The 26,077-nt window shown below is 45.9% G+C and overlaps 1 protein-coding gene across 1 annotated transcript in view; it reads right to left on the bottom strand.

The window, feature by feature from the left end:
• Positions 1–26,077, bottom strand: part of LOC115114878 (cadherin-24-like) — a 127,442-nt gene that overhangs the window by 2,400 nt on the left and 98,965 nt on the right. Inside the window, exons 6-11 of the mRNA XM_065013616.1 lie at positions 16,513–16,769; positions 15,844–15,980; positions 6,284–6,405; positions 5,240–5,357; positions 860–1,183; positions 364–568 (exon numbers count right to left, since the gene is read on the bottom strand). Coding sequence (XP_064869688.1) covers positions 364–568; positions 860–1,183; positions 5,240–5,357; positions 6,284–6,405; positions 15,844–15,980; positions 16,513–16,769 — 1,163 coding nt within the window. The remainder of the gene's footprint in view (positions 1–363; positions 569–859; positions 1,184–5,239; positions 5,358–6,283; positions 6,406–15,843; positions 15,981–16,512; positions 16,770–26,077) is intronic.

Raw genomic sequence — 26,077 nt, 5'->3', positions numbered from 1 at the left:
CAGAAGATAGGGTGTGACAAGGCTAGACAACATGTTATAGCAGCTTTACATAGGAGCACACACCAAAGAGGGAGGAAGTAGGTAATGTCCAACAAAGTGTCTAATAAAGTGTAATAGTTTTCCTCTTTATTTATTTTTTTACTTAAGAGGCTGATTAGAGTTTTGAGGCAATCAATGACCTAAGTGGATCAATACAGTCTTAGAAAACTCTTGAGGACTGGAGTTTTGTTTGCGTTTTTGCTCAGCATAGCTTTCAATTAAACACACACACACACACACACACACACACACACACACACACACACACACACACACACACACACACACACACAAACACACTGCACACACACCACACACACTCACATGTTCCTGCTGTCCAGAGTGCGGTATCCCCTGCGTGAGCTGTGGGGGGCGCTCTGGAGCGCTGCGATGTCAAAGGCGGCCGTGTCGGCCTCGCCTCCTCCCTCGTCATCGTAGGTGATGATGTTCTCCCTAACATCGTCCTCCTCCAGGGGAGACAGAGAGTCCCGCTTCTGACGACGCAGGGACAGGGACAGGGCACTGACTGCTGGAGGGACGAGAGACAGAGGGAGGGGGGGAGTCAGAGAAAGAGCGAGAGAGAGAGAGAGAGAGTGTTGGTATATCATATGTCTGTCCTGCATGCTTAAATCGACTTTGAGCCATAGCCAGACAGTCATACTGGACTAGACCAGTCACATTCGTAATAAAGTGGGCCATTTCCAGTCAAATGCCAATGAAATGTTAGTTGGGTTTGTGTTTCCCAGTGAAAGCTTGCACACCCTGTGGATCTGGGTCTTTGAGACCAGGATTGAGTAACACTGCTGTACAGTATATTTACCCAGCAGAGTGGCAACACAGGCCAATATGGCCAGCAGGGCGGCAGTGCTGAGCCCAGGGGAGGGGGAGGTAGACTGCTGTGGGACACACACCGTCTCTCTCTCCCACTCCCAGTCTCCCTCTGTCTGCCTCTCCTGTCTCTCCTTCTCCCCAGCCCGGGCCCCTCCTCTCAAGCAGGGGCAGATGGACACAGTGACTGTCCCGGTGGAGGTCAGGCCAGACGTCCCATCCCTTAACACCAGGGGAACGTGTAGCGTGAGGGAGGAGGAGAAGGAGTGGGAGAGGGGCTGCAGGGGCGACAGGAGCAACAGGGTGGCACTGGGGCCTGGAGGAAGAGCGAGAGAGGGAAAAACACAACATGAGAAAAAAACAGCAAGAAACTCAATTGAATTGAATGAAATCTCTACCATTTAATGTTATTCTCATAGCTTCCCACAGCTTCCCTCAGAGGATGTGTCGGAGTCCATTGGGAAAAGATGGATTTCCAGTAGAGGAAAAGGTAAACAACAAGGAAAACCCAAAGGGATGAGGATAACAGAGTTAGGGGAAGAGAGGTAGAGAGAGAGTGAGACAGACAGCTACACGTTCACACAGAGAGAGGCGCCGACAGAGATGGCCGCCTCGCTTCGCGTTCCTAGGAAACTATGCAGTTTTTTGTTTTTTTACGTGTTATTTCTTACATTAGTACCCCAGGTCATCTTAGGTTTCATTACATACAGTCGAGAAGAACTACTGAATATAAGATCAGCGTCAACTCACCATCAGTACGACCAAGAATATGTTTTCCGCGACGCGGATCCTGTGTTCTGCCTTACAAACAGGACAACGGAATGGATCGCATGCAGCGACCCAAGGAAACGACTCCGAAAAAGAGGGAAACGTAGCGGTCTTCTGGTCAGACTCCGAAAAAGGGCACATCGCGCACCACTCCCCAGCATTCTTCTTGCCAATGTCCAGTCTCTTGACAACAAGGTTGATGAAATCCGAGCAAGGGTAGCATTCCAGAGGGACATCAGAGACTGCAACGTTCTCTGCTTCACGGAAACATGGCTTACTGGGAAGACGCTATCCGATGCGGTGCAGCCAACGGGTTTCTCCACGCATCGCGCCGACAGAAACAAACATCTTTCTGGTAAGAAGAGTGGCGGGGGCGTATGCCTCATGACTAACGAGACATGGTGTGATGAAGGAAACATACAGGAACTCAAATCCTTCTGTTCACCTGATTTAGAATTCCTCACAATCAAATGTAGACCGCATAGAGAATTCTCTTCGATTATAATCACAGCCGTATATATCCCCCCCAAGCAGACACGTCGATGGCTCTGAACGAACTTTATTTAACTCTTTGCAAACTGGAAACCATTTATCCGGAGGGTGAATTCATTGTAGCTGGCGATTTTAACAAAGCTAATCTGAAAACAAGACTCCCTAAATTTTATCAGCATATCGATTGCGCAACCAGGGGTGGTAAAACCTTGGATCACTGTTACTCTAACTTCCGCGACGCATATAAGGCCCTGCCCCGCCCCCCTTTCGGAAAAGCTGACCACGACTCCATTTTGTTGATCCCTGCCTACAGGCAGAAACTGAAACAAGAGGCTCCCACGCTGAGGTCTGTCCAACGCTGGTCAGACCAAGCTGACTCCACACTCCAAGACTGCTTCCATCACGTGGACTGGGACATGTTTCGTATTGCGTCAGATAAAAATATTGACGAATACGCTGATTCGGTGTGCGAGTTCATTAGAACGTGCGTTGAAGATGTCGTTCCCATAGCAACGATAAAAACATTCCCTAACCAGAAACCGTGCATTGATGGCAGCATTCGCGTGAAACTGAAAGCGCGAACCACTGCTTTTAATCAGGGCAAGGTGTCTGGCAACATGACCGAATACAAACAGTGCAGCTATTCCCTCCGCAAGGCTATTAAACAAGCTAAGCGTCAGTACAGAGACAAAGTAGAATCTCAATTCAACGGCTCAGACACAAGAGGCATGTGGCAGGGTCTACAGTCAATCACGGACTACAAAAAGAAACCCAGCCCAGTCACGGACCAGGATGTCTTGCTCCCAGGCAGACTAAATAACTTTTTTGCCCGCTTTGAGGACAATACAGTGCCACTGACACGGCCTGCAACGAAAACATGCGGTCTCTCCTTCACTGCAGCCGAGGTGAGTAAGACATTTAAACGTGTTAACCCTCGCAAGGCTGCAGGCCCAGACGGCATCCCCAGCCGCGCCCTCAGAGCATGCGCAGACCAGCTGGCCGGTGTGTTTACGGACATATTCAATCAATCCCTATACCAGTCTGCTGTTCCCACATGCTTCAAGAGAGCCACCATTGTTCCTGTTCCCAAGAAAGCTAAGGTAACTGAGCTAAACGACTACCGCCCCGTAGCACTCACTTCCGTCATCATGAAGTGCTTTGAGAGACTAGTCAAGGACCATATCACCTCCACCCTACCTGACACCCTAGACCCACTCCAATTTGCTTACCGCCCAAATAGGTCCACAGACGATGCAATCTCAACCACATTGCACACTGCCCTAACCCACCTGGACAAGAGGAATACCTATGTGAGAATGCTGTTCATCGACTACAGCTCGGCATTCAACACCATAGTACCCTCCAAGCTCGTCATCAAGCTCGAGACCCTGGGTCTCAACCCCGCCCTGTGCAACTGGGTACTGGACTTCCTGACGGGCCGCCCCAGGTGGTGAGGGTAGGCAACAACATCTCCTCCCCGCTGATCCTCAACACGGGGCCCCACAAGGGTGCGTTCTGAGCCCTCTCCTGTACTCCCTGTTCACCCACGACTGCGTGGCCACGCACGCCTCCAACTCAATCATCAAGTTTGCGGACGACACAACAGTGGTAGGCTTGATTACCAACAACGACGAGACGGCCTACAGGGAGGAGGTGAGGGCCCTCGGAGTGTGGTGTCAGGAAAATAACCTCACACTCAACGTCAACAAAACTAAGGAGATGATTGTGGACTTCAGGAAACAGCAGAGGGAACACCCCCTATCCACATCGATGGAACAGTAGTGGAGAGGGTAGCAAGTTTTAAGTTCCTCGGCATACACATCACAGACAAACTGAATTGGTCCACTCACACTGACAGCGTCGTGAAGAAGGCGCAGCAGCGCCTCTTCAACCTCAGGAGGCTGAAGAAATTCGGCTTGTCACCAAAAGCACTCACAAACTTCTACAGATGCACAATCGAGAGCATCCTGGCGGGCTGTATCACCGCCTGGTACGGCAACTGCTCCGCCTCAACCGTAAGGCTCTCCAGAGGGTAGTGAGGTCTGCACAACGCATCACCGGGGCAAACTACCTGCCCTCCAGTACACCTACACCACCCGATGTTACAGGAAGGCCATAAAGATCATCAAGGACATCAACCACCCGAACCACTGCCTGTTCACCCCGCTATCATCCAGAAGGCGAGGTCAGTACAGGTGCATCAAAGCTGGGACCGAGAGACTGAAAAACAGCTTCTATCTCAAGGCCATCAGACTGTTAAACAGCCACCACTAACATTGAGTGGCTGTTGCCAACACACTGTCATTGACACTGACCCAACTCCAGCCACTTTAATAATGGGAATTGATGGGAAATGATGTAAATATATCACTAGCCACTTTAAACAATGCTACCTTATATAATGTTACTTACCCTACATTATTCATCTCATATGCATACGTATATACTGTACTCTACATCATCGACTGCATCCTTATGTAATACATGTATCACTAGCCACTTTAACTATGCCACTTTGTTTACTTTGTCTACATACTCATTTCATATGTATATACTGTACTCGATACCATCTACTGTATGCTGCTCTGCACCATCACTCATTCATATATCCTTATGTACATATTCTTTATCCCCTTACACTGTGTATAAGAGAGTAGTTTTGGAATTGTTAGTTAGATTACTTGTTGGTTATCACTGCATTGTCGGAACTAGAAGCACAAGCATTTCGCTACACTCGCATTAACATCTGCTAACCATGTGTATGTGACAAATAAAATTTGATTTGATTTGATTTTGAAGAGAGGTAGGGGGAAAGAGTGAGACAGACAGAGAAGGGGAGGAGTGAGAGGTAGGTGGAGAGAGGTAGAGGGACAGAGAGTGAAGGGGAGGAGAGAGGTAGGGAGAGAGAGGTGGAGACAGAGAGAGAGGGGAGAAGGTAGAGGGAGAGAGAGGTGGAGACAGAGAGAGAGGGGAGAAGGTAGAGGGAGAGAGAGGTGGAGACAGAGAGAGAGGGGAGAAGGTAGAGGGAAAGAGCGAGACAGAGAGAGGGGGAGCGTGACAGGAAGTTTGTGGGAGAGAGTGAAACATAAAGAAAGAAAGAGAGAGACTATACCTCCACTGTCCCTAATGCTGAAGTTGAGGGCGAAGCTGGACTCTGAAGGGATGTTGAAATATACAGCACTGTCATTCCCTCCCTCATCTCGATCAATGGCACGCAACACCTGCACCACCTGAAAAGAAGAGACAGAGTGAGAGACCAGAAACAGAAAAGGAGGTGTGATGGGAGGATTGGGGAGGAAGGAGGAGAGGAGTGAGAGAGGAGGAGAGAGAAAATAGTAAGATAGCATTGGAGAGGTCAAAAGATAGGAGGGGGAGGGAATAGAGAAAAGAAAGATTATTTTGTAACAACGCATGACTTTAACTACCGTTCACATCCCTGTGTGCCCTCAGCATTTACCTCAAAACAAACAAATAGGCTCTGCTAGATAAAACCTCTCAAATCAAGAAGGAAGTAATTATGTCTAACCTTAACTGTGAAGAGAATTCCTGGGTTGGCTTTCAGTATATCATCTATGAAGATTGGGTTTCCGACTGTAGAGAAGAATTTAGGAAATAAATCCTAATATTCTATCTAGTGAATATTATCTCAGCTTAAACCCCTGGGACTCTCTTAAACACTGCCTGTGGCAAAAAGGCAATACAACACCTCTTTAATGGCCTTTAGAGTACAGTGATTCAGACCTAGAATAAGATGTTAGGACGTTTCTGAGTTATGCAGAAGCTAGGGCTTTCACTTTGAAAGGGTTTTAAATTATAACACTTTATTATTTTGTGTGCTTTAATGTCCTTATTAAAAAATGTATTCTTTTCAGATGCATTATACATCAATTGGCTGATGGGTTTCTTCCCTGCAAGACGGTTGCTGAGACAGAAAAACAAAGACACGTGAACACAAAAGAGGGCATGAACCCAGACACAGATAGAACAAACTGATAGACAAAGACAAGTCGTTAATGGAAAGAGACAACATGGAAACATGGTAAAAGCAAAGGTTAAAATGATAGACGGAATCAGAAAGAATATTTAAAGAGTTTTCACATATTGTAAGTACACACCACACCACACCACACACACATACATACACACCCACTCTGACCTGTCCAGTGGCTGATGAGTCACACATGGCTGCTGTGTACTGTCTGTCCAGCTCGGGCGCATTGTCATTCAAATCCAGCGTCTCTATGGCAACCACCACTCTGGACACCTGGCTGGGGTTGTCTGCGGGAGAGGAACCAGGAACAGTTGTGTCTCAACAGAGAGCATTCCAAGACCGCAGAGTGGCCAACACATCTCAACTCTGCTGCTCAATCCACTAGTGTGTCCTTGTGATCTAGCCTATAGGGTTGCCTGTAGTAGGTTCAATTCTGAAGTAAACATAGCATTTGTTAGGTGATGTTTTAGAAATCAGGCTAAATCTGCGGATGATTGGTATGTTTTAGTATAGAGCGTTGGAATTAGTGCCTCCATCCCTCTCTTTCTACACCAAAAAGTATTTTCAAAGCTCCAGCAAAGGCGATATGTAAGGTGAGCTGACATGCATGCAAAGCAGTCACACCAGGGCGCAGTTTAAATGGATTGGGACAGAGTCCAAGCTGCATTCACGCACCCATACGCACACACCCTTTGAAATACACCAGCTCACAATTTGGACTGCACACGAGTCGACACACACATTTCGGCTGCACACACACATAAATGCACACACACACACACACACATTTTGGCAGCACACAATACATTCTCTTTGGACTGTGTTCACACTCAGTAACACCATGTTATGGAATGGAGCCATGGGTCCACATTGCAATGAGCTCCCAGTGTATTGGCAGGAGGGGAGTGGAGAGGATAGGATAGGATAGGAGAGGGGAGAGGAGAGGAGGGGAGGGGAGGGGAGGGGGAGGGAGAGGAGAGGAGAGGAGAGGAGAGGAGAGGAGAGGAGAGGAGAGGAGAGGAGAGAATAGAGAGGAGAGGAGAGGAGAGGAGAGGAGAGGAGAGGAGAGAGGGGAGGGGGAGAGGAGAGGAGAGGAGAGGAGGGGAGAGGAGAGGAGAGGAGAGGAGAGGAAAGGAGAGGAGGGAGAGGAGAGGAGAGGAGTGGAGAGGAGAGGAGAGGAGAGGAGAGAGGAGCGGAGAGGAGAGGAGAGGAGAGGGGAGGGGAGGGGAGAGGAGAGGAGAGGAGAGGAGAGGAGAGAGAGAGAGGAGAGGAGAGGAGAGGAGAGGAGAGGAGAGGAGAGGAGAGGAGGGAGATCTAATCTAAGGAAGGATTTTGCTCGCCCGAAGTAGAGTATATTGTGATAAACTGCAGGCCACACTACTTGCCTAGAGAGTTCTCAGCTATACTTTCGTGGCTGTTTATTTACCACCACAGACAGATGCTGGCACTAAGACCGCACTCAGTCAGCTGTATAAGGAAATAAGCAAACAGGAAACCACTCACCCAGAGGTGGCGCTCCTAGTGGCCGGAGACTTTAATGCAGGGAAACTTAAATCAGTTCTACCAAATCTCTATCAACATGTTACAGTTTTTCTCAATTGCTAAAACACTAAAACCCATTGGCTGAACAAAGTTCTCAGTTGCCTGGACTCATTTAGCTAATTATGCAGTCTGTTGTCAATACCTTAAACCATTTCACATGGTAAAACACAATTTGCAGATCTCACTTTGACATTTCAGAAAAACTCTAAACACATTCTCATTCTCAAAACACATTCTGCACTCTAATGCACATGTCATCCATACTGGTAAACACAAGTGGCCACAATCAAATACAAATAGAGAACACATGTCATTGATTGAACACAACCACTCAAAATTGATTTAACCTGTTTCAAATGATGCGACACAACCAATATAAGCCAGTTCAGAGAGAAAACAGGTTGTTGAAGGTGGGAAGGAGAAAGTCTGAGAATGGATAGAAGAAACAATGTGAGAGGACGAGTGTGTATGCGAGGTGGGCGACGAGGAGGAGGAGGGCAAGAAAGAGAAAGAGGAGGACGAAGGGGAAGACAAAGAGTGGAAATATCTGACCATGTTCTTGTCCATGGACTGACAATGAGGGAAGAAGGACCCAATTTAAGCCGATTTTCTGTGTCCACCATAGTAAGGACATTCAGAGAAGAGAACAGGTACAGGATACTACTGTATTTTTGTAATTGCAAATTTGCTGTACTACAGTATATGCAGCTGTTTCAATAGACATTTGTAAAGTTAATCACTGTTAGTTTTGTAACTGCGCAACTACTTTTTGTGGAATTGCAAGGCTGCCACATGCAGGTGGAAGGACAGCTATATTCACTTGGGAGCAAGAGGCCGTTGTAGTTGGCATGGCCCTTCAAGATAATGCAATACGACTCAGAGAAATCCAGGAACTAGTGATACAAGACAACACACACTTCCAGGGAATTGACAGTGTCAGCATTTCCACAATTGACCGTGTCCTCCATCATAACAGGATGCGAATGAAACAAGTATACAGAGAACCTTTTGAGCGCAACTCACCAAGGGTGAAAGAACTGCGAGCTCAGTATGTGCAAGTAAGTGTACATTCAGAAACATTTACTGTAATCCAGATTGTCTACAGTACTAACACATACTATATGAATGACATTACTCTTCAGTACATACAATGTATGTGAATCAGAAGCCTAATTGTACTCTACAGTATAGCACTGTCTCTGTACGACTTACAAAATCCTACATTCAGTATATTGTATTTCTACACAGACAATATTTGACTTGGAATCCTTGGACAGACCCCATGAGTTCATCTTTGTCGATGAAGCAGGCTTCAATCTAACAAAGAGGAGAAGGAGAGGCCGTAACATGATTGGACAGCGGGCCATTGTTGAAGTCCCTGGTCAAAGAGGTGGCAATGTCACAATCTGTGCTGCTATCAGCAACCATGGTGTTCTACATCACCATGTTACACTCGGGCCATCTAAGATTTATTGACAATCTAAGAGATATTTGATTTGAGCAGCAGGTTCAAGAGCAGCAGGGTCAAGAGCTAAATGAGAATCCCATTCCCACCTATGTGATAGTGTGGGACAATGTCAGTTTCCACCGAGCTGCTCAGGTAAGGGAATGGTTTAACATCAATCGGCAGTTTATGAACTTGTACCTCCCTCCATACTCGCCTTTCCTGAATCCGATTGAGGAGTTTTTCTCCTCTTGGAGATGGAAAGTGTATGATAGACAACCCTACACCAGAGTAAATCTGCTGCAAGCCAATGGTTTTAGCCTGTGGTGATATAGGTGAGGAATCATGTCAGGGCTGGATACGGCACACAAGAGGCTTCTTCCCCCGTTGCCTCAGGAGGGACAATATTGCTTGTGATGTCGACGAAGTACTCTGGCCTGACCCAGCCCAAAGACAAGAAGAAGCACATTGATCACATGTTTACTCCTTAGATTTTTTGTCGCTTTTAGTATTGTATACTGTAGTACAGTGCATTGTATGCTGCATACTATACAATGGACAAATTGTATGGCCCTGAACATTGTGCTTGTTATTTATTAACAGTACTGACTGCTCAATAGATTTTGACTTGTTGCAGGTTCATATCAACAAAGAACAAGAATTACAGTATCACAGAGACAAAGGACAAGTTTGTGAGATGCAGGGTACAGTACTGTAAAAATAGGGGTACAAGGAGGAGGAAGAACAAAAAACAAAATTGCAAAGAGCAAAGCAGAGTAGTAATTTCTGATCAATGTTGAGCTACTATGATAGAACATGTTTTCGTTCATCAAAAGACAATGACGGAAAAATATGAATATTTGTTTTAGATTAAAAATGTACTTCTCCCTGAGAATTGTATGTTTTGAACAATGTGTTTTAAATTTTTCAGTGTATTGTTTACTGACTGCTTGAGAGTGTATATCATTTTGATCACTTTGTTTATGATTTGAGAGCAGTGTTTGATTTTGAACACAGGTAAAAGTGTTTTGAGGCGAATGTTTCATTTTGTGAGAGGATTCAGAGTTTATGTAAATAGTGCTTGAAGATGAGGTTTTGTGTTTAATGTTTTCAGGAAATGGAGCAAGGTTTCAGAAATGGTGTTTTAGCAATTGAGAAAAACTTTAAATGTGCAACCAGAGGGAAAAAAATTCCACACATAGAGACACGTACAAAGCTCTCCCTCGCCCTCCATTTGGTAAATCCGACCACAACTCTATCCTCCTGATTCCTGCTTACAAGCAAAAATTAAAGCAGGAAGCACCAGTGACTCGGTATATAAAAAAATTGTCATATGAAGCAGTTGCTAAACTACAGAACTGTTTTTCTATCACAGAATGGAACATGTTCCGGGATTCTTCCGATGACATTGAGGAATACACCACATCAGTCACTCGCTTTATCAATAAGTGCATTAAGGACGTCGTCCCCACAGTGACTGTATGTACATACCCCAACCAGAAGCCATGGATGACAGGCAACAAGTCCCGCTATGCCCTGTGACAAACCATCAAACAGGCAAAGCATCAATACAGGGCTAAGACTGAATCATACTACACGGGCTCTGGCGCTTGTCGGATGTGGCAGGGCTTGCAAACTATTACAGACTACAAAGGGAAGCACAGCCGCGAGATGCCCAGTGACACAAGCCTACCAGACGAGCTAAATCACTTCTATGCTCGCTTCTAGGCAAGCAACACTAAGGCATGCATGAGAGCATCAGTTGTTCCGGATGACTGTGTGATCACGCTCTCAGTAGCCAACGTGAGTAAGACCTTTAAACAGGTCAACATACACAAGGCTGCGGGGTCCGACGGATTACCAGGACATGTGCTCCGGGCATGTGCTGACCAACTGGCAGGTGTCTTCACTGACATTTTCAACATGTCCCTGATTGAGTCTGTAATACCAACATGCTTCAAGCAGTCCATCATAGTCCCTGTGCCTAAGAACACAAAGGCAACCTGCCTAAATGACTACAGACCCGTAGCACTCACGTCCGTAGCCATGGAGTGCTTTGAAAGGCTGGTAATGGCTCACATCAACACAATTATCCCAGAAACCCTAGACCCACTCCAATTTGCACACCGCCCAAACAGATCCACAGATGATGCAATCTCTATTGCACTCCACACTGCCCTTTCCCACCTAGACAAAAGGAACACCTATGTGAGAATGCTATTCATTGACTACAGCTCAGCGTTCAACACCATAGTACCCTCAAAGCTCATCACCAAGCTAAGGAACCTGGGACTAAACACCTCCCTCTGCAACTGGATCCCGGACTTCCTGACAGGCCGCCCCCAGGTGGTGAGGGTAGGTAGCAACACATCTGTCACGCTGATCCTCAACACTGGAGCTCCGCAGGGGTGCGTGCTCAGTCCCCTCCTGTACTCCCTGTTCACCCACGACTGCATGGCCAGGCACGACTCCAACACCATCATTAAGTTAGCTGACGACACAACAGTGGTAGGCCTGATCACCTTTGGCATGGGTCCTGAGATCCTCAAAAGGTTCTACAGCTGCAACATCGAGAGCATCCTGACCGGTTGCATCACTGCCTGGTATGGCAATTGCTCGGCCTCCGACCGCAAGGCACTTCAGCGGGTAGTGCATATGGCCCAGAACATCACTGGGGCAAAGCTGCCTGCCATTCAGGACCTCTACACCAGGCGGTGTCAGAGGAAGGCCATAAAAATGGTCAAAGACCCCAGCCACCCCAGTCATAGACTGTTCTCTCTACTACCGCATGGCAAGCGGTACCGGAGTGCCAAGTCTAGGACAAAAAGGCTTCTTAACAGTTTTTACCCCCAAGCCCTAGGACTCCTGAACAGTTAACCAAATGGTTACCTGGACTATTTGCATTGTGTGCCCCCCCCCCAACCCCTCGTTTACACTGCTGCTACTCTCTGTTTATCATATATGCATAATCACTTTAACTATACATTCATGTACATACTACCTAAATTGGCCCGACCAACCAGTGCTCCCGCACATTGGCTAACCGGGCTATCTGCATTGTGTCCCGCCACCTGCCAACCCCTCTTTTTACGCTTCTGCTACTCTCTGTTCATCATAAGTGCATAGGTACTTTAACCATGCCTACATGTAAATACTACCTCAATAAGCCTGACTAACAAGTGTCTGTATATAGCCTTGCTACTCTTTTTACAAATGTCTTTTACAGTTGTTTTGTTTCTTTACTTACCTACACACACACACACACACACACACACACACACACACACACACACACACACACACACACACACACACACACACACACCTTTTTTCCCCGCACCATTGGTTAGAGCCTGTAAGTAAGCATTTCACTGTAAGGTCTACTACACCTGTTGTATTCGGCGCACGTGACAAATAAACTTTGATTTGAGAGGAGAGGAGAGGAAAGTGGCTTCCCCTGGCCACTGAGTTGAGAACGGCTCTCGCGGAGTCAGATAACAATACTGATCCTGCCGCCAATGGTCTGTTTAACTGATAGAGCTCATTATTCAACTCTGGCAGTGTCATTCGTACTACTGAAGACCCACTGCAACGCTGGCCAGTAGCACTGCTTAAATAAAGACCAGCATTGTCACCACACTAACCACTACTGTTGCTACCACCAGTGGTGTGTATTCATGGATGCCAAGGGAAGCTTCCCCAAGAAAAAAAGAAAAACATATTTTTAGTCTCTCCGTGTTTCATAATTTTCCTTCAATTCACAAGAGGCTGAATGTATTTCACCCTAGCGAGTGAAACAGCGCCCCTCTGTCTCGGTATGTGTAGCCCATCTATCTGATGCTGTCTGGTCAGAAAGAGTATGACATCGTTGCCATTCATAGCATTGAATGCAAGGGAAGCCAGCGAGCATTTCGCCTACCTTGATAAAAAAAAGTGTAAAATAATAGCCAATCAGCATTGAACTAAACCGAGCGATCTCAACTGTGAAAGGTCCTGGCGCACCAAAAAAAAGTGTCACATCAAAAGCAAAATGTTATTGAGAAAAACTTGAATTGTTGTATCTCGTTGTGTCCTTGTCCACCGGGGGCTAGATAGCTAGCTAAAATTGCCCATGAATGGAAGTTAGACTAGCGAGCAAGCATTTTAGCCAGGTAGCCTAAGACAACAGGTGTGTACTTGTTCGGCAGAGTAATAGATCGTTTCAGCAACATAAAAGAGAGGAGGATGCCTTGGGAGCAGCTCATGGGGATCCATAATAAATACCAATACAAATATTGTCTTATTGTTTCTGCCTTATGCCTATATAGCACGGTGTCAAGGCATATGAACTATCAGGTTATAAAGCAAACAACGCAATTATCACAACACAGGTTGTAATATGGCATTTTCTTCTGGCTTGGCTTCCCCAGTGATTTCTGGCTTGGCTTCCCGAGTGATTGCTGGCTTGGCTTCCCCCAGTGATTTCTGGCTTGGCTTCCCCAGTGATTTCTGGCTTGGCTTCCCCAGTGATTTTACCCACACACCGCTACTGGCTACCACTGTGTTACGCTAATAGGTATGACGTTAAAGGGTTAATATAGGATTCTTTAGCTGGTGGAAATGGATGTCAAATGTTTCCTTTTCTGTGATCACTCAATAAAAAATGTCATGTGTTTAATTAGGATCTGCTGTTTACCATCCTAAGGTGGTGGCACTTGATTGCTCCCAATTTCACAGGTAGTACTAATACTGCCATAAGCACTGCTACTGTTAGCATAGTTAAAGCAGTGTTACTACTGTCAGCATGGTTAAAGCAGTGTTACTACTGTCAGCATGGTTAAAGCAGTGTTACTACTGTCAGCATGGTTAAAGCAGCGTTACTACTGTCAGCATGGTTAAAGCAGCGTTACTACTGTCAGCATGGTTAAAGCAGTGTTACTACTGTCAGCATGGTTAAAGCAGCGTTACTACTGTCAGCATGGTTAAAGCAGCGTTACTACTGTCAGCATGGTTAAAGCAGCGTTACTACTGTCAGCATGGTTAAAGCAGCGTTACTACTGTCAGCATGGTTAAAGCAGTGTTACTACTGTCAGCATGGTTAAAGCAGTGTTACTACTGTCAGCATGGTTAAAGCAGTGTTACTACTGTCAGCATGGTTAAAGCAGCGTTACTACTGTCAGCATGGTTAAAGCAGCGTTACTACTGTCAGCATGGTTAAAGCAGTGTTACTACTGTCAGCATGGTTAAAGCAGCGTTACTACTGTCAGCATGGTTAAAGCAGCGTTACTACTGTCAGCATGGTTAAAGCAGCGTTACTACTGTCAGCATGGTTAAAGCAGCGTTACTACTGTCAGCATGGTTAAAGCAGTGTTACTACTGTCAGCATGGTAGCGTTACTACTGTCAGCATAGTTAAAGCAGCGTTACTACTGTCAGTATGGTTAAAGCAGCGTTACTACTGTCAGCATGGTTAAAGCAGCGTTACTACTGTCAGCATGGTTAAAGCAGTGCTACTACTGTCAGCATGGTTAAAGCAGTGTTACTACTGTCAGCATGGTTAAAGCAGCGTTACTTCTGTCAGCATGGTTAAAGCAGCGTTACTACTGTCAGCATTTTTAAAGCAGCGTTACTACTGTCAGCATGGTTAAAGCAGCGTTACTACTGTCAGCATGGTTAAAGCAGTGTTACTACTGTCAGCATGGTTAAAGCAGCGTTACTACTGTCATCATGGTTAAAGCAGCGTTACTACTGTCATCATGGTTAAAGCAGTGCTACTACTGTCAGCATGGTTAAAGCAGCATTACTACTGTCAGCATGGTTAAAGCAGTGTTACTACTGTCATCATGGTTAAAGCAGCGTTACTACTGTCAGCATGGTTAAAGCAGTGTTACTACTGTCAGCATGGTTAAAGCAGCGTTACTACTGTCAGCATGGTTAAAGCAGTGTTACTACTGTCAGCATGGTTAAAGCAGCGTTACTACTGTCAGCATGGTTAAAGCAGCATTACTACTGTCAGCATGGTTAAAGCAGCGTTACTACTGTCAGCATGGTTAAAGCAGTGCTACTACTGTCAGCATGGTTAAAGCAGCGTTACTACTGTCAGCATGGTTAAAGCAGTGTTACTACTGTCAGCATGGTTAAAGCAGCGTTACTACTGTCAGCATGGTTAAAGCAGCGTTACTACTGTCAGCATGGTTAAAGCAGTGCTACTACTGTCAGCATGGTTAAAGCAGCGTTACTACTGTCAGCATGGTTAAAGCAGTGTTACTACTGTCAGCATGGTTAAAGCAGCGTTACTACTGTCAGCATGGTTAAAGCAGTGCTACTACTGCTGGTCCTGTGGAACATATAGAAGCCATCAAGACATAAAGTAAAGCTGCTTTGTGGAGTGTATTGTACTTCAACTCTCTACAGCGTTTCATGCTTTGGCGGAGAGTGAATGTGCAATGACTGGGGTCAGGAGATTGTCCTGATCATGAAAAACGAAGGGCCTGAGTAGTGTTGCAAAATTCCTGGAACTTTCAATAAATGTCCCGGTTTTCCAGAAATCCTGGTTGAAGGATTATGGATTTTCTGCTTATTCCTTCCTGATTCCGTCTTTCTGGGAATCTTTTAACCGGGATTTCAGAAAAAAATGGCAATTTATTGAAAGTTCCAGGAATTTTGAAATCCTAGGCCCGAGTCATGCTATAACTACTGCAGAGTTATTCCTGGTAAGGTCAAAACGCCTAGCTCTAAATTATGACATAGTGCCCTCTGACCTCTCTGCATGGCGATGACGGTGATGTTGTGCCACTGCTCTCGCTCACGGTCCAGCTCCATTACCGTGGTGATGAGGCCGCTGTCTGCAGTGATACGAAACAGAGCCTCCTGGTCTGACTGGGGATCAATAGAGAATCTGGGAGAGATGGAGAACGGGAGGAGGGAGAGAAAGAGGAGGGTGGGGGAGGGATAGGGTAAGAAGAGGCGGTGGGGGAGAGGGAGAGAGAGAGAGGGACAGAGGGGACAGAGTGAGACCAAGATAGAGAGTGAAAGCAGGAGAGGGGGAGCGGGAGAGAGAAAGATAAGCATGAGAGGATATAAATGGCCAGGGAATTAATATCACAGATTATCGTAGACGATATGAGCTCACTTGAAGTAGAGCTGATTTATCTAAATATCTCAATGAACGTTGTAACTACCGTTCCACCACACATTGCCCTTTTCCTCCTTTGTATAGCTGTGTGAAAACAGGGCCAGCACTCACTAGATAATTTTTTCTTAAGAGAACATATAATGATAATTTTGCCTTGATCCTTCCTTAGTGTGTGTGTGTGTGTGTGTGTGTGTGTGTGTGTGTGTGTGTGTGTGTGTGTGTGTGTGTGTGTGTGTGTGTGTGTGTGTGTGTGCGCGAGAGAGAGAGAGAGAGAGTTTAGGATCCAGTCCAGCACCTGATGTTGTTGGTGAGTCCAGTATCAGGGTCCACAGCACTAACCCTTCCCACAGTGCAAGCGGGAGGGCAGTTCTCGGACACGTCCATCCGGTAGTGCGTCCGGGAGAAACGAGGCGGCTCGTCAGCGTCCAGCACAGCCACCCTGATGGAGGCGCGGTCCTTAAAGGGCCCACGCCGCAGGAACCGAGAATCCACCATAGGGTTCAACACCTCCACGGAGAAGGAGTAGGAGCTACGACTCTCATAGTCTACAGCCTGCAGGGAGAGAGAGAGGGGTGTTACAGTAGGTGTCTATATGCTGGTTCTGTAGGGGAACATTACCAAGTGGTATTGTATCATGCTTTCTCTTTACAACACCGGTAAGTCATGTATTCACGTTCTCGTGTGTGGTCGTGGGTAGGGCGTAGAAACATATGCATTTCCATACAAATGCAATAAGCTCACCTTAACAGTGAACATTTCGCGAGGTTCTATTTAATTCAGTGGTAGAAACATAAACATTGATCTGTTGATCTGGTTAACTATTACATTCACGATACAGTACGTAGTCAGCAGGAAGCTGTGCGGGTTTCATGCTATAGCTCCAGTCTGGTCTGAGTCTGGCGTCTACTGAGAAGTCATGAACACTATAAGTGCTAGCTGAGGTGTGTGTCTGCCTGTCTGTCGGTCTATCTGTCGGTTGATCTGTCTGCCTGGCTCTCCATCTGTCTGCAAGGCTCTCCATCTGTCTGCAAGGCTCTCCATCTGTCTGCAAGGCTCTCCATCTGTCTGCAAGGCTCTCCATCTGTCTGCAAGACTTTCCATCTGTCTGCAAGGCTCTCCATCTGTCTGCAAGGCTCTCCATCTGTCTGCAAGGCTCTCCATCTGTCTGCAAGGCTCTCCATCTGTCTGCAAGGCTCTCCATCTGTCTGCAAGGCTCTCCATCTGTCTGCAAGACTTTCCATCTGTCTGCAAGGCTCTCCATCTGTCTGCAAGGCTCTCCATCTGTCTGCAAGGCTGTCCATCTGTCTGCAAGGTTCTCCATCTGTCTGCAAGGCTCTCCATCTGTCTGCAAGGCTCTCCATCTGTCTGCAAGGCTCTCCATCTGTCTATAAGGCTCTCCATCTGTCTGCAAGGCTCTCCATCAGTCTGCAAGGCTCTCCATCTGTCTGCAAGGCTCTCCATCTGTCTATAAGGCTCTCCATCTGTCTGCAAGGCTCTCCATCTGTCTGCAAGGCTCTCCATCTGTCTGCAAGGCTCTCCATCTGTCTGCAATGCTCTCCATCTGTCTGCAAGGCTCTCCATCTGTCTGCAAGACTTTCCATCTGTCTGCAAGGCTCTCCATCTGTCTGCAAGACTTTCCATCTGTCTGCAAGGCTTCTCTCTCTCTCTCTCTCTCTCTCTCTCTCTCTCTCTCTCTCTCTCTCTCTCTGTTTGTCTGGTGTCTGTCTGCCTGTCTCCTGGTTGTGGTTTCTCTCCACAGCAGGGTTCTTCTAGTCTGAAGGAATGAGTCTGTCTCTGATCAAATCAGGACAGATGATTGCTAGCGTGGGCAAAGCCCTGCCTTGATTACATACTGGAGAGCAACATGGCTGGGTCTGGTTCCAAACAGCTTTCTGAGCTTTTTCTACATGACATGGGCTTCCTGAGCCGAATATTGGATGAAGGCAGTATGATTGGCAGAAAGATGCAGGCTGAAGTGGGGATAAATAGACTGGTTAGGTATGAGCAATATTCAAAGCAAAAACTAACATTGAAGGTCCCTCATGGAGGAAAATATTGATATTTTTATCCTATTTCTCACCCCCCCCCCACACACACACTTTTTCATTTTCTCACAGTTGTAAAGAACTGTATTCTCTTAGAATAAGTCTGTAATCGTAACAGGGGATAGACTGCAAAAAAATATGTAGTGAGAAAAGGGCAATTGAAGGGCACAGATATTGAAATATAGGCAATAACAGAACATTTCTATGTAGGGAAAAAAGGAAATGTCAGAGAGAGAAAGAGGGAGGCAGGAAGGGAGAGGGAACGAAAGGGGGAGGAGGTCTATAACAGGATCCCATTAGGGGGAAAGAGAGACAATCTGTCTGAGGAGGAGAGATGTCACTTATACTGTGAGCACACACTCATCACCCCCTCCCTTCCTCTAGCCAGTACTCCATCACCCACTACCTCTCTCTCTCTCTCTCTCTCTCTCTCTCTCTCTCTCTCTCTCTCTCTCTCTCTCTCTCTCTCTCTCTCTCTCTTCCTCCCTCCCTCTCCCAGGCACTCGATCAACCTCTCCACTCCCCACCTAGTGTTCAGAGGTCCATCTCTGACACCCAGAATAAATACTCATCTCTCTCCCTCTCTCACGCTTACAGAAAGCACTTATCACCACCTCCCCTTTTCTTTCTCACTTCCTCTGCTGCTCTCTCTCTCTGTCTTTCTCTCTCTCCGCTGCTCTCTCCGTCTTTCTCTGCTGCTCTCTCTCTCCATCTTTCTCTGCTGCTCTCTCTCTCCATCTCTCTGCTGCCCTCTCTGTTTTTCTCTGCTGCTCTCTCTCTCCATCTTTCTCTGCTGCTCTCTCTCTCCATCTCTCTCTGCTGCTCTCTCTGTCTTTCTCTGCTGCTCTCTCTCTCCGTCTTTCTCTCTCTCTGCTGCTCTCTCTCTCTCTGTCTCTCCGCTGCTCTCTCCGTCTTTCTCTGCTGCTCTCTCTCTCCATCTTTCTCTGCTGCTCTCTCTCTCCATCTCTCTCTGCTGCTCTCTCTCTCTCCATCTCTCTCTGCTGCTCTCTCTCTGTCGCTCCGCTGCTCTCTCCGTCTTTCTCTGCTGCTCTCTCTCTCCATCTTTCTCTGCTGCTCTCTCTCTCCATCTCTCTCTGCTGCTCTCTCTCTCCATCTCTCTCTGCTGCTCTCTCTCTCTGTCTCTCCGCTGCTCTCTCCGTCTTTCTCTGCTGCTCTGTCTCTCCATCTTTCTCTGCTGCTCTCTCTCTCCATTTTTCTCTGCTGCTCTCTCTCTCCATCTCTCTCTGCTGCTCTCTCTCTCCATCTCTCTCTGCTGCTCTCTCTCTGTCTCTCCGCTGCTCTCTCCGTCTTTCTCTGCTGCTCTCTCTCTCCATCTTTCTCTGCTGCTCTCTCTCTCTCCATCTCTCTGCTGCTCTCTCCGTCTTTCTCTGCTGCTCTCTCTCTCCATCTCTCTCTGCTGCTCTCTCTCTCTGTCTGTCCGCTGCTCTCTCTCCATCTCTCTCTGCTGCTCTCTCTCTCTCTCTCTGTATCTCTGCTGCTCTCTCTCTCTCTCGCTCTGTCTCTGTCTCTCTCTCTCTGCTGATCTTTCTCTCTCTCTGTCTCTCTGCTGCTCTCTCTCTGTCTCTCTGCTGCTCTCTCTCTCTCTCTGCTGGTCTCTCTCTCTCTGTCTTTCTGCTGGTCTCTCTCTCTGTCTCTCTGCTGCTCTCTCTCTCCATCTCTCAGTACAACCGTCTCTTGTCTTGCCCTACACTCACACTCTTTTTTTGAAATTCAAATTATTTATCTGTAACAATTGCCTTTTGCTTCAGTCTAAGTATGAAATTAATTAACTAAACAGTATGGTACAGTAGTCAAATGGTCATAATTAACTCATCATGCATCAAATATGGTTCATGCGCATGTGTGTGGGTGTGTGTGTTCATGTCCACCCCGATCAGTGAAGCTTTAAATGATCTAAATCGGAATCCTTTGCAGCCATTGTATATGTTCACCCTGCAAATGAAAAATGATCTCTTCAACTGCATGATGTTGTGTAAGAGCCTTTTCTATCCTGCTGACCTAGCCTTTGTGAGGTCCTACTCGATTATCTACATTTCATATCAAAATAATGTCTTCGTCTGACTACTAATTTAAGATGACAGACTTAGCTCTGAGCAATTTTGCTGACAGACATGCAGCTGCAGTACTGTTGGAACAGAGTATCTCCTAAATCTCTCCACCACTTTGTTCTCTCTCTACGTCGATTCTGTCACTCGTGCTGTTTGTGTCGTTCCTCCATCTCTCTTTCTCTTCTCTCTCCCTCTGCCCTCTAGGTTTACACATCCCATTGTTTTTTATATACAGTTGAAGTCTGAAGTTTACATACACCTTAGCCAAATACATTTAAACTCAGTTTTTCATCATTCCTGACATTTAATCCTAGTAAAAATTCCCTGTTTTAGGTCAGTTAGGATCACCACTTTATTTTAAGAATGTGAAATGTCAGAATAATAGTAGAGAGAATGATTTATTTCAGTTTTTATATCTTTCATCACATTCCCAGTGGATCAGAAGTTTACATACTAATTGAGTGTATTTGGTAGCATTGCCTTTAAATGGTTTAACTAGGGTCAAACATTTTGGGTAGCCTTCCACAAGTTTCCCACAATAAGTTGGATGAATTTTGGCCCATTCCTTCTGACAGAGCTGGTGTAACTGAGTCAGGTATGTAGGCATCCTTGCTCGCACACGCTTTTTCAGTTCTGTCCACAAATTTTCTATGGGATTGAGGTCAGTGCTTTGTGATGGTCACTCCAATACCTTGACCTTGTTGTCCTTTAGCCATTTTTCCACAACTTTGGAAGTATGCTTGGGGTCATTGTCCATTTGGAAGACCCATTTGCAACCAAGCTTTAACTTCCTGACTGATGTCTTGAGATGTTGCTTCAATATATCCAAATAATTACCTTATGATCTCATCTATTTTGTGAAGTGCACCAGTCTCTCCTGCAGCAAAGCACCCCCACAACATGATGTTGCCACCTCCATGCTTCAAGGTTGGGATGGTGTTCTTTGGCTTGCAAGCCTCCCCCTTTTTCCTCCAAACACAACGATGGTCATTATGGCCAAACAGTTCTATTTTTGTTTCATCAGACCAGAGGACATTTCTCGAAAAGGTATGATCTTTGTCCCCATGTGCAGTTTCAAACTGTAGTTTGGTTTTTTTATGGCTTCTACCTTGCTGAGCAGCCTTTCAGGTTATGTCGATATTGGACTCGTTTTACTGTGGATATAGATACTTTGTACCTGTTTCCTCCAGCATCTTCACAAGGTCCTTGTTCTGGGATTGATTTGCACTTTTCACACCAAAGTATGTTCATCTCTAGAGGTGCCAGAATGTCTCCTTCCTGAGCGGTATGACGGCTGCGTGGTCCCATGGTGTTTATACTTGTGTACTATTGTTTGTACAGATGAACATGGTACCTTCAGGCGTTTGGAAATTGCTCCCAAGGATGAACCAGACTTGTGGAGGTCTACAATTTTTTTTCGGAGGTCTTGGCTGATCTTTTGATTTTCCCATGTTGTCAAGCAAAGAGGCACTGAGTTTGGAGGTAGGCCTTGAAATACATCCACAGGTACACCTCCAATTGACTTAAATGATGTCAATTAGCCTATCAGAAGCTTCTAAAGCCATGACATAATTTTATGGAATTTTATAAGCTGTTTAAAGGCACAGTCAACTTAGTATATGTAAACTTCTGACGCACTGGAATTGTGATACAGTGAATAATCATCTGTCTCTAAACAATTGTTGGAAAAATGACTTGTGTCATGCACAAAGTATATGTCCTAACTGACTTGCCAAAACTATAGTTTGTTAACAAGAAATTTGTGGAGTAGTTGACTTCAACTGTATTTCTTTAACTCTCTCTCCCTCTTCTACTCATTATCCCTCCCTCCCTCCCTCCCTCCCTCCCTCCCTCCCTCCCTCCTCCCTCCCTCCCTCCCTCCCTCCCTCCCTCCCTCCCTCCCTCCCTCCCTCCCTCCTCTATTCCCCCTTTCCCTCTTTTCCTTTCTATCCTATGTCCCATTATCTCTCTTCCTCGCTCTCCCTCTCTCTGAGGAGATTAGCACCATCTCTCTTCTCTGTGAGAAAACAACACAGATAATCCTCAGAGTGCTGCTAGCGGTGACCGTGGATTAGCCAGCCATTTAAAGTGATAGCATATGGAAATAATGTCTAACCAATGGAATCAAAGTGTCCCCAGGTGGAATCACAGACACACTAGTAGCAGGCTTACACAACTCATACTCCCAAATGGGAGAATGGGGATATTGGGAGAAGATGTGTTAATGATCGTTCTATACGATGTAGTACACTGTATATTTCCCATTCAACTCCAAATGTTGCTCAGGATCAGTGTGAGTTATAGGCTTGTGTAGCATGCAGCTGTGTAGGCAGCACACTCTGGGATAGAGCCAGCTAGCCGCTTCCCTTAGGCACATGTTAAAGGCTTGGATAGGTATACACAATATGGTAATAGCTCCACCCTGCCCGGTAACAGACTAGGTTACACATTCCTAAAACTGCCTAGGGGGATAAGGGCTCTAAAGGTCAGTTTGTTATTAATGCTGAGGCTTCCTTCAGTCTTTTTCTCCCTGACCACACACTATCACGTGTAAGTACAGGGTATCATGTAAATGAACTCTTTTTGATTACAGCTGTTATAGTTACCACTGGGAGGCAGCAATGCAGAGTAGTAACAAGAGACGACTTGATGTTTACGGTAAAGAAACCCATACTGTAAACCTTAGATCAGTGTTCCCCAACTGGTGGCCCGCAGGTGGTTTTATCTGGCCCCCCAAGCTTTCTGAGCAAATAAATCAATATTTTGGGGATTTGGACATAAGACTGTAAAAACACCAAGAAATCAGCTCCAAGTGATTTGAATTTAAGAAATGTGTTTCCCAAGTATTTTCACACATAATAGAGAAACACATGATCGTGTACAAATGTAAGCTAAGTTTAAAATTCTTACGCTTCAGTCAAACATTATATCTGTTTGGGTTTATTGCGGTCAATTTGCAGTCTATAAACTATTTGTAATTATGTTCCAGCCCCCAGGCAGACCATCCGCTCAAGAAAAAAAATCGGCCAGCGGTTGAATCTAGTTGATGATCCCTGGCTTAGATTAACCAGAAAGGGAAGAGGCAGGAATAAAGTGATAAGCAGACGCTAAGCAGACCGCTAAGCAGACCGCTGGGCAGACCGCTAAGCAGACCGCTAAGCAGACCGCTGGGCAGACCGCTAAGCAGACCGCTAAGCAGACCGGCTGCCTTTCCACTTTTGGAACAATGTGACGTTGTTAACCCATCCTCATTTTGCTACACAGTGCCTTCAGAAAGTATTCATACCCCTTGACTTATTCCACATTTTGTTATGTTACAGCCTGAACAAAGTTGTGGAAAAGTACAGATCAGGGTTGGGTTATAAACAAATGTCCAAAACTTAGAACATCCCACGGAGCACCATTACACTCCACAGAGCTGGGGTTTAAGGAAGAGTGTCCAGAAAAAAATAAGCAAACATGTTTGGTGTTCACCAAAAGGCATGTGGGAGACTCCCCAAACATATGGAAGAAGGTACTCTGGTCAGATGAGACTAAAATTGAGCTTTTCGGCCATCAAGGAAAACACTATGTCTGGCGCAAACCCAACCCCTCTCATCACCCCGAGAACACTATCCCCACGGTGAAGCATGGTGGTGGCAGCATCATGCTGGGGGAGGGGGGGGGGGGTGTTTTTCATTCGGCTGGGACTGGGAAACATCCCAGTGGCTAGATGTGCAAAGCTTATAGAGACTTTACCCCAAGAGACTTGCAGCTGTAATTGCTGCAAAAGGTGGCTCTACAAAGTATTGACTTTGGGGGGTGAATAGTTACGCACGTTCAAGTTCTGTTTTTTTGTCTTATTTCTTGTTTGTTTCATAATAAAAAATATGTTGCATCTTCAAAGTGGTAGGCATGTTGTGTAAATCAAATGACACAACCCTCCCCCCCCAAAATAAATTTTAATTCCAGGTTGTAAGGCATTGGGGGTGAATACTTTCACAAGCCACTGTAACTACAATGTTGTTGATCCATCCTCAATTTTCTCATATCACAGCCATTAAACTCTGTACGTATTTTAAAAAGTCACCATTGGCCTCCTGGTGAAATCCCTGAGTGGTTTCCTTCCTCTCCAGTAACTGAGTTAGGAAGGATGCCTGTATCATTGTAGTGACTGTGTCTATTGATACACCAGCCAAGGGGTAATTAATAACTTCACCATTCTCAAAGGAATATTCAATGTATGTTTTTTTCTTAAAACTTATTTCCACTTTGACATTATGGTGTATTGTGTGTAGACCAGTGACAATATTTTTATACTATATTACTATATTTTTAATACAGGATGTAACACAACAAAATGTGGAATGTCAAGGGGTGCGAATACTTTCTGAAGGAACTGTATGTATATTTCTGAGTAACTCTTTGTACAGTGCATTCGGAATGTTTTCAGACCCCTTCACTTTTTCCAAATTTTATTACGTTACAGCCGTATTCTAAAATGGATTAAATAGCCCCCCCCCCCCCCCCACATCTCAATCTACACACAATACCCCATAATGACTAAGCGAAAACAGGTTGCATTTTTTGGTGGCGAATGTATTACAAATAAAAAACTAAAATATTACATTTACATAAGTATACAGACTATTTACTTAGTACTTTGTTGAAGCACCTTTGGCAGCGATTACAGCCTCGAGTCTTCTTGGTTATGATGCTACAAGCTTGGCACACCTATATTTGGGGAGTTTGTCCCATTCTTCTCTGCAGATCCTCTCAAGCTCTGTCAGGCTGGATAGGGAGCATCGCTGCACAGTTATTTTCAGGTCTCTTCAGAGAAGTTTGACTGGGTTCAAGTCCGGGCTCTGGCTGCGCCACTCAAGGACATTCAGAGACTTATCCTGAAGCCACTCCTGCGTTATCTTGGCTGTGTGCTTAGGGTATTTGTCATGTTGGAAGGTGAACGTTCTCCCCCAGGCTAAGGTCCTGAGCGGTCTGGAGCAGGTTGTCATTAGATCTCTGTACTTTTCTCCGTTCATCTTTGTCTCAATACTGACTAGTTTCCCAGTCCCTGCCGCTGAAAAACATCCCCGTAGCATGATGCTGCCACCACCATGCTTCACTGTAGGGATGGTATTGGCCAGGTGATGAGCAGTGCCTGGTTTCCTTCAGACATGATGCTTGACATTCAGGCCAAATAGTTAAATCTTGGTTTCATCAGACCAGAGAACCTTGTTTCTCATGGTCTGAGAGTCCTTTAGGTGCCTTTTGACAAACTCCAATCAGGCTGTCATGTGCCTTTTACTGAGGAGTGGCTTCCGTCTGGCCACTCTACCATAAAGGCCTGATTGGTGGAGTGCTGCAGAGATAGTTGTCCTTCTGGAAGTTTCTCCCATCTCCACAGATTAACTCTGTCAGAGTGGCCATCAGGTTCTTGGTAACCTCCCTGACCAAGTCCCTTCTCCTCCAATTGCTCAGTTTGGCTGGGCGGCCAGCTCCAGGAAGAGTCTTTGTGGTTCCAAAATTCTTCTATTTAAGAATGATGGAGGCCACTCTGTTCTTGGGGAGGTTGAATGCTGCAGAAATGTTTTGGCATCCTTCCCCAGATCTGTGCCTCAACAAATTCCTGTCTTGGCTCTCTACGGACAATTCAGGTCCATAGAGCTCTCTACGGACAATTCCTCTGACCTCATGGCTTGGTTTTTCCTCTGACATGCACTGTCAACTGTGGGACCTTATATAGACAGGTGTGTGCCTTTCCAAATCA

The sequence above is a fragment of the Oncorhynchus nerka genome, linkage group LG9b (assembly GCF_034236695.1).
Source record: "Oncorhynchus nerka isolate Pitt River linkage group LG9b, Oner_Uvic_2.0, whole genome shotgun sequence".
NCBI lineage: Eukaryota > Metazoa > Chordata > Actinopteri > Salmoniformes > Salmonidae > Oncorhynchus > Oncorhynchus nerka.
Note: the sequence above shows the minus strand (reverse complement) of the source record. Positions and strands in the feature narration are given on the sequence as shown.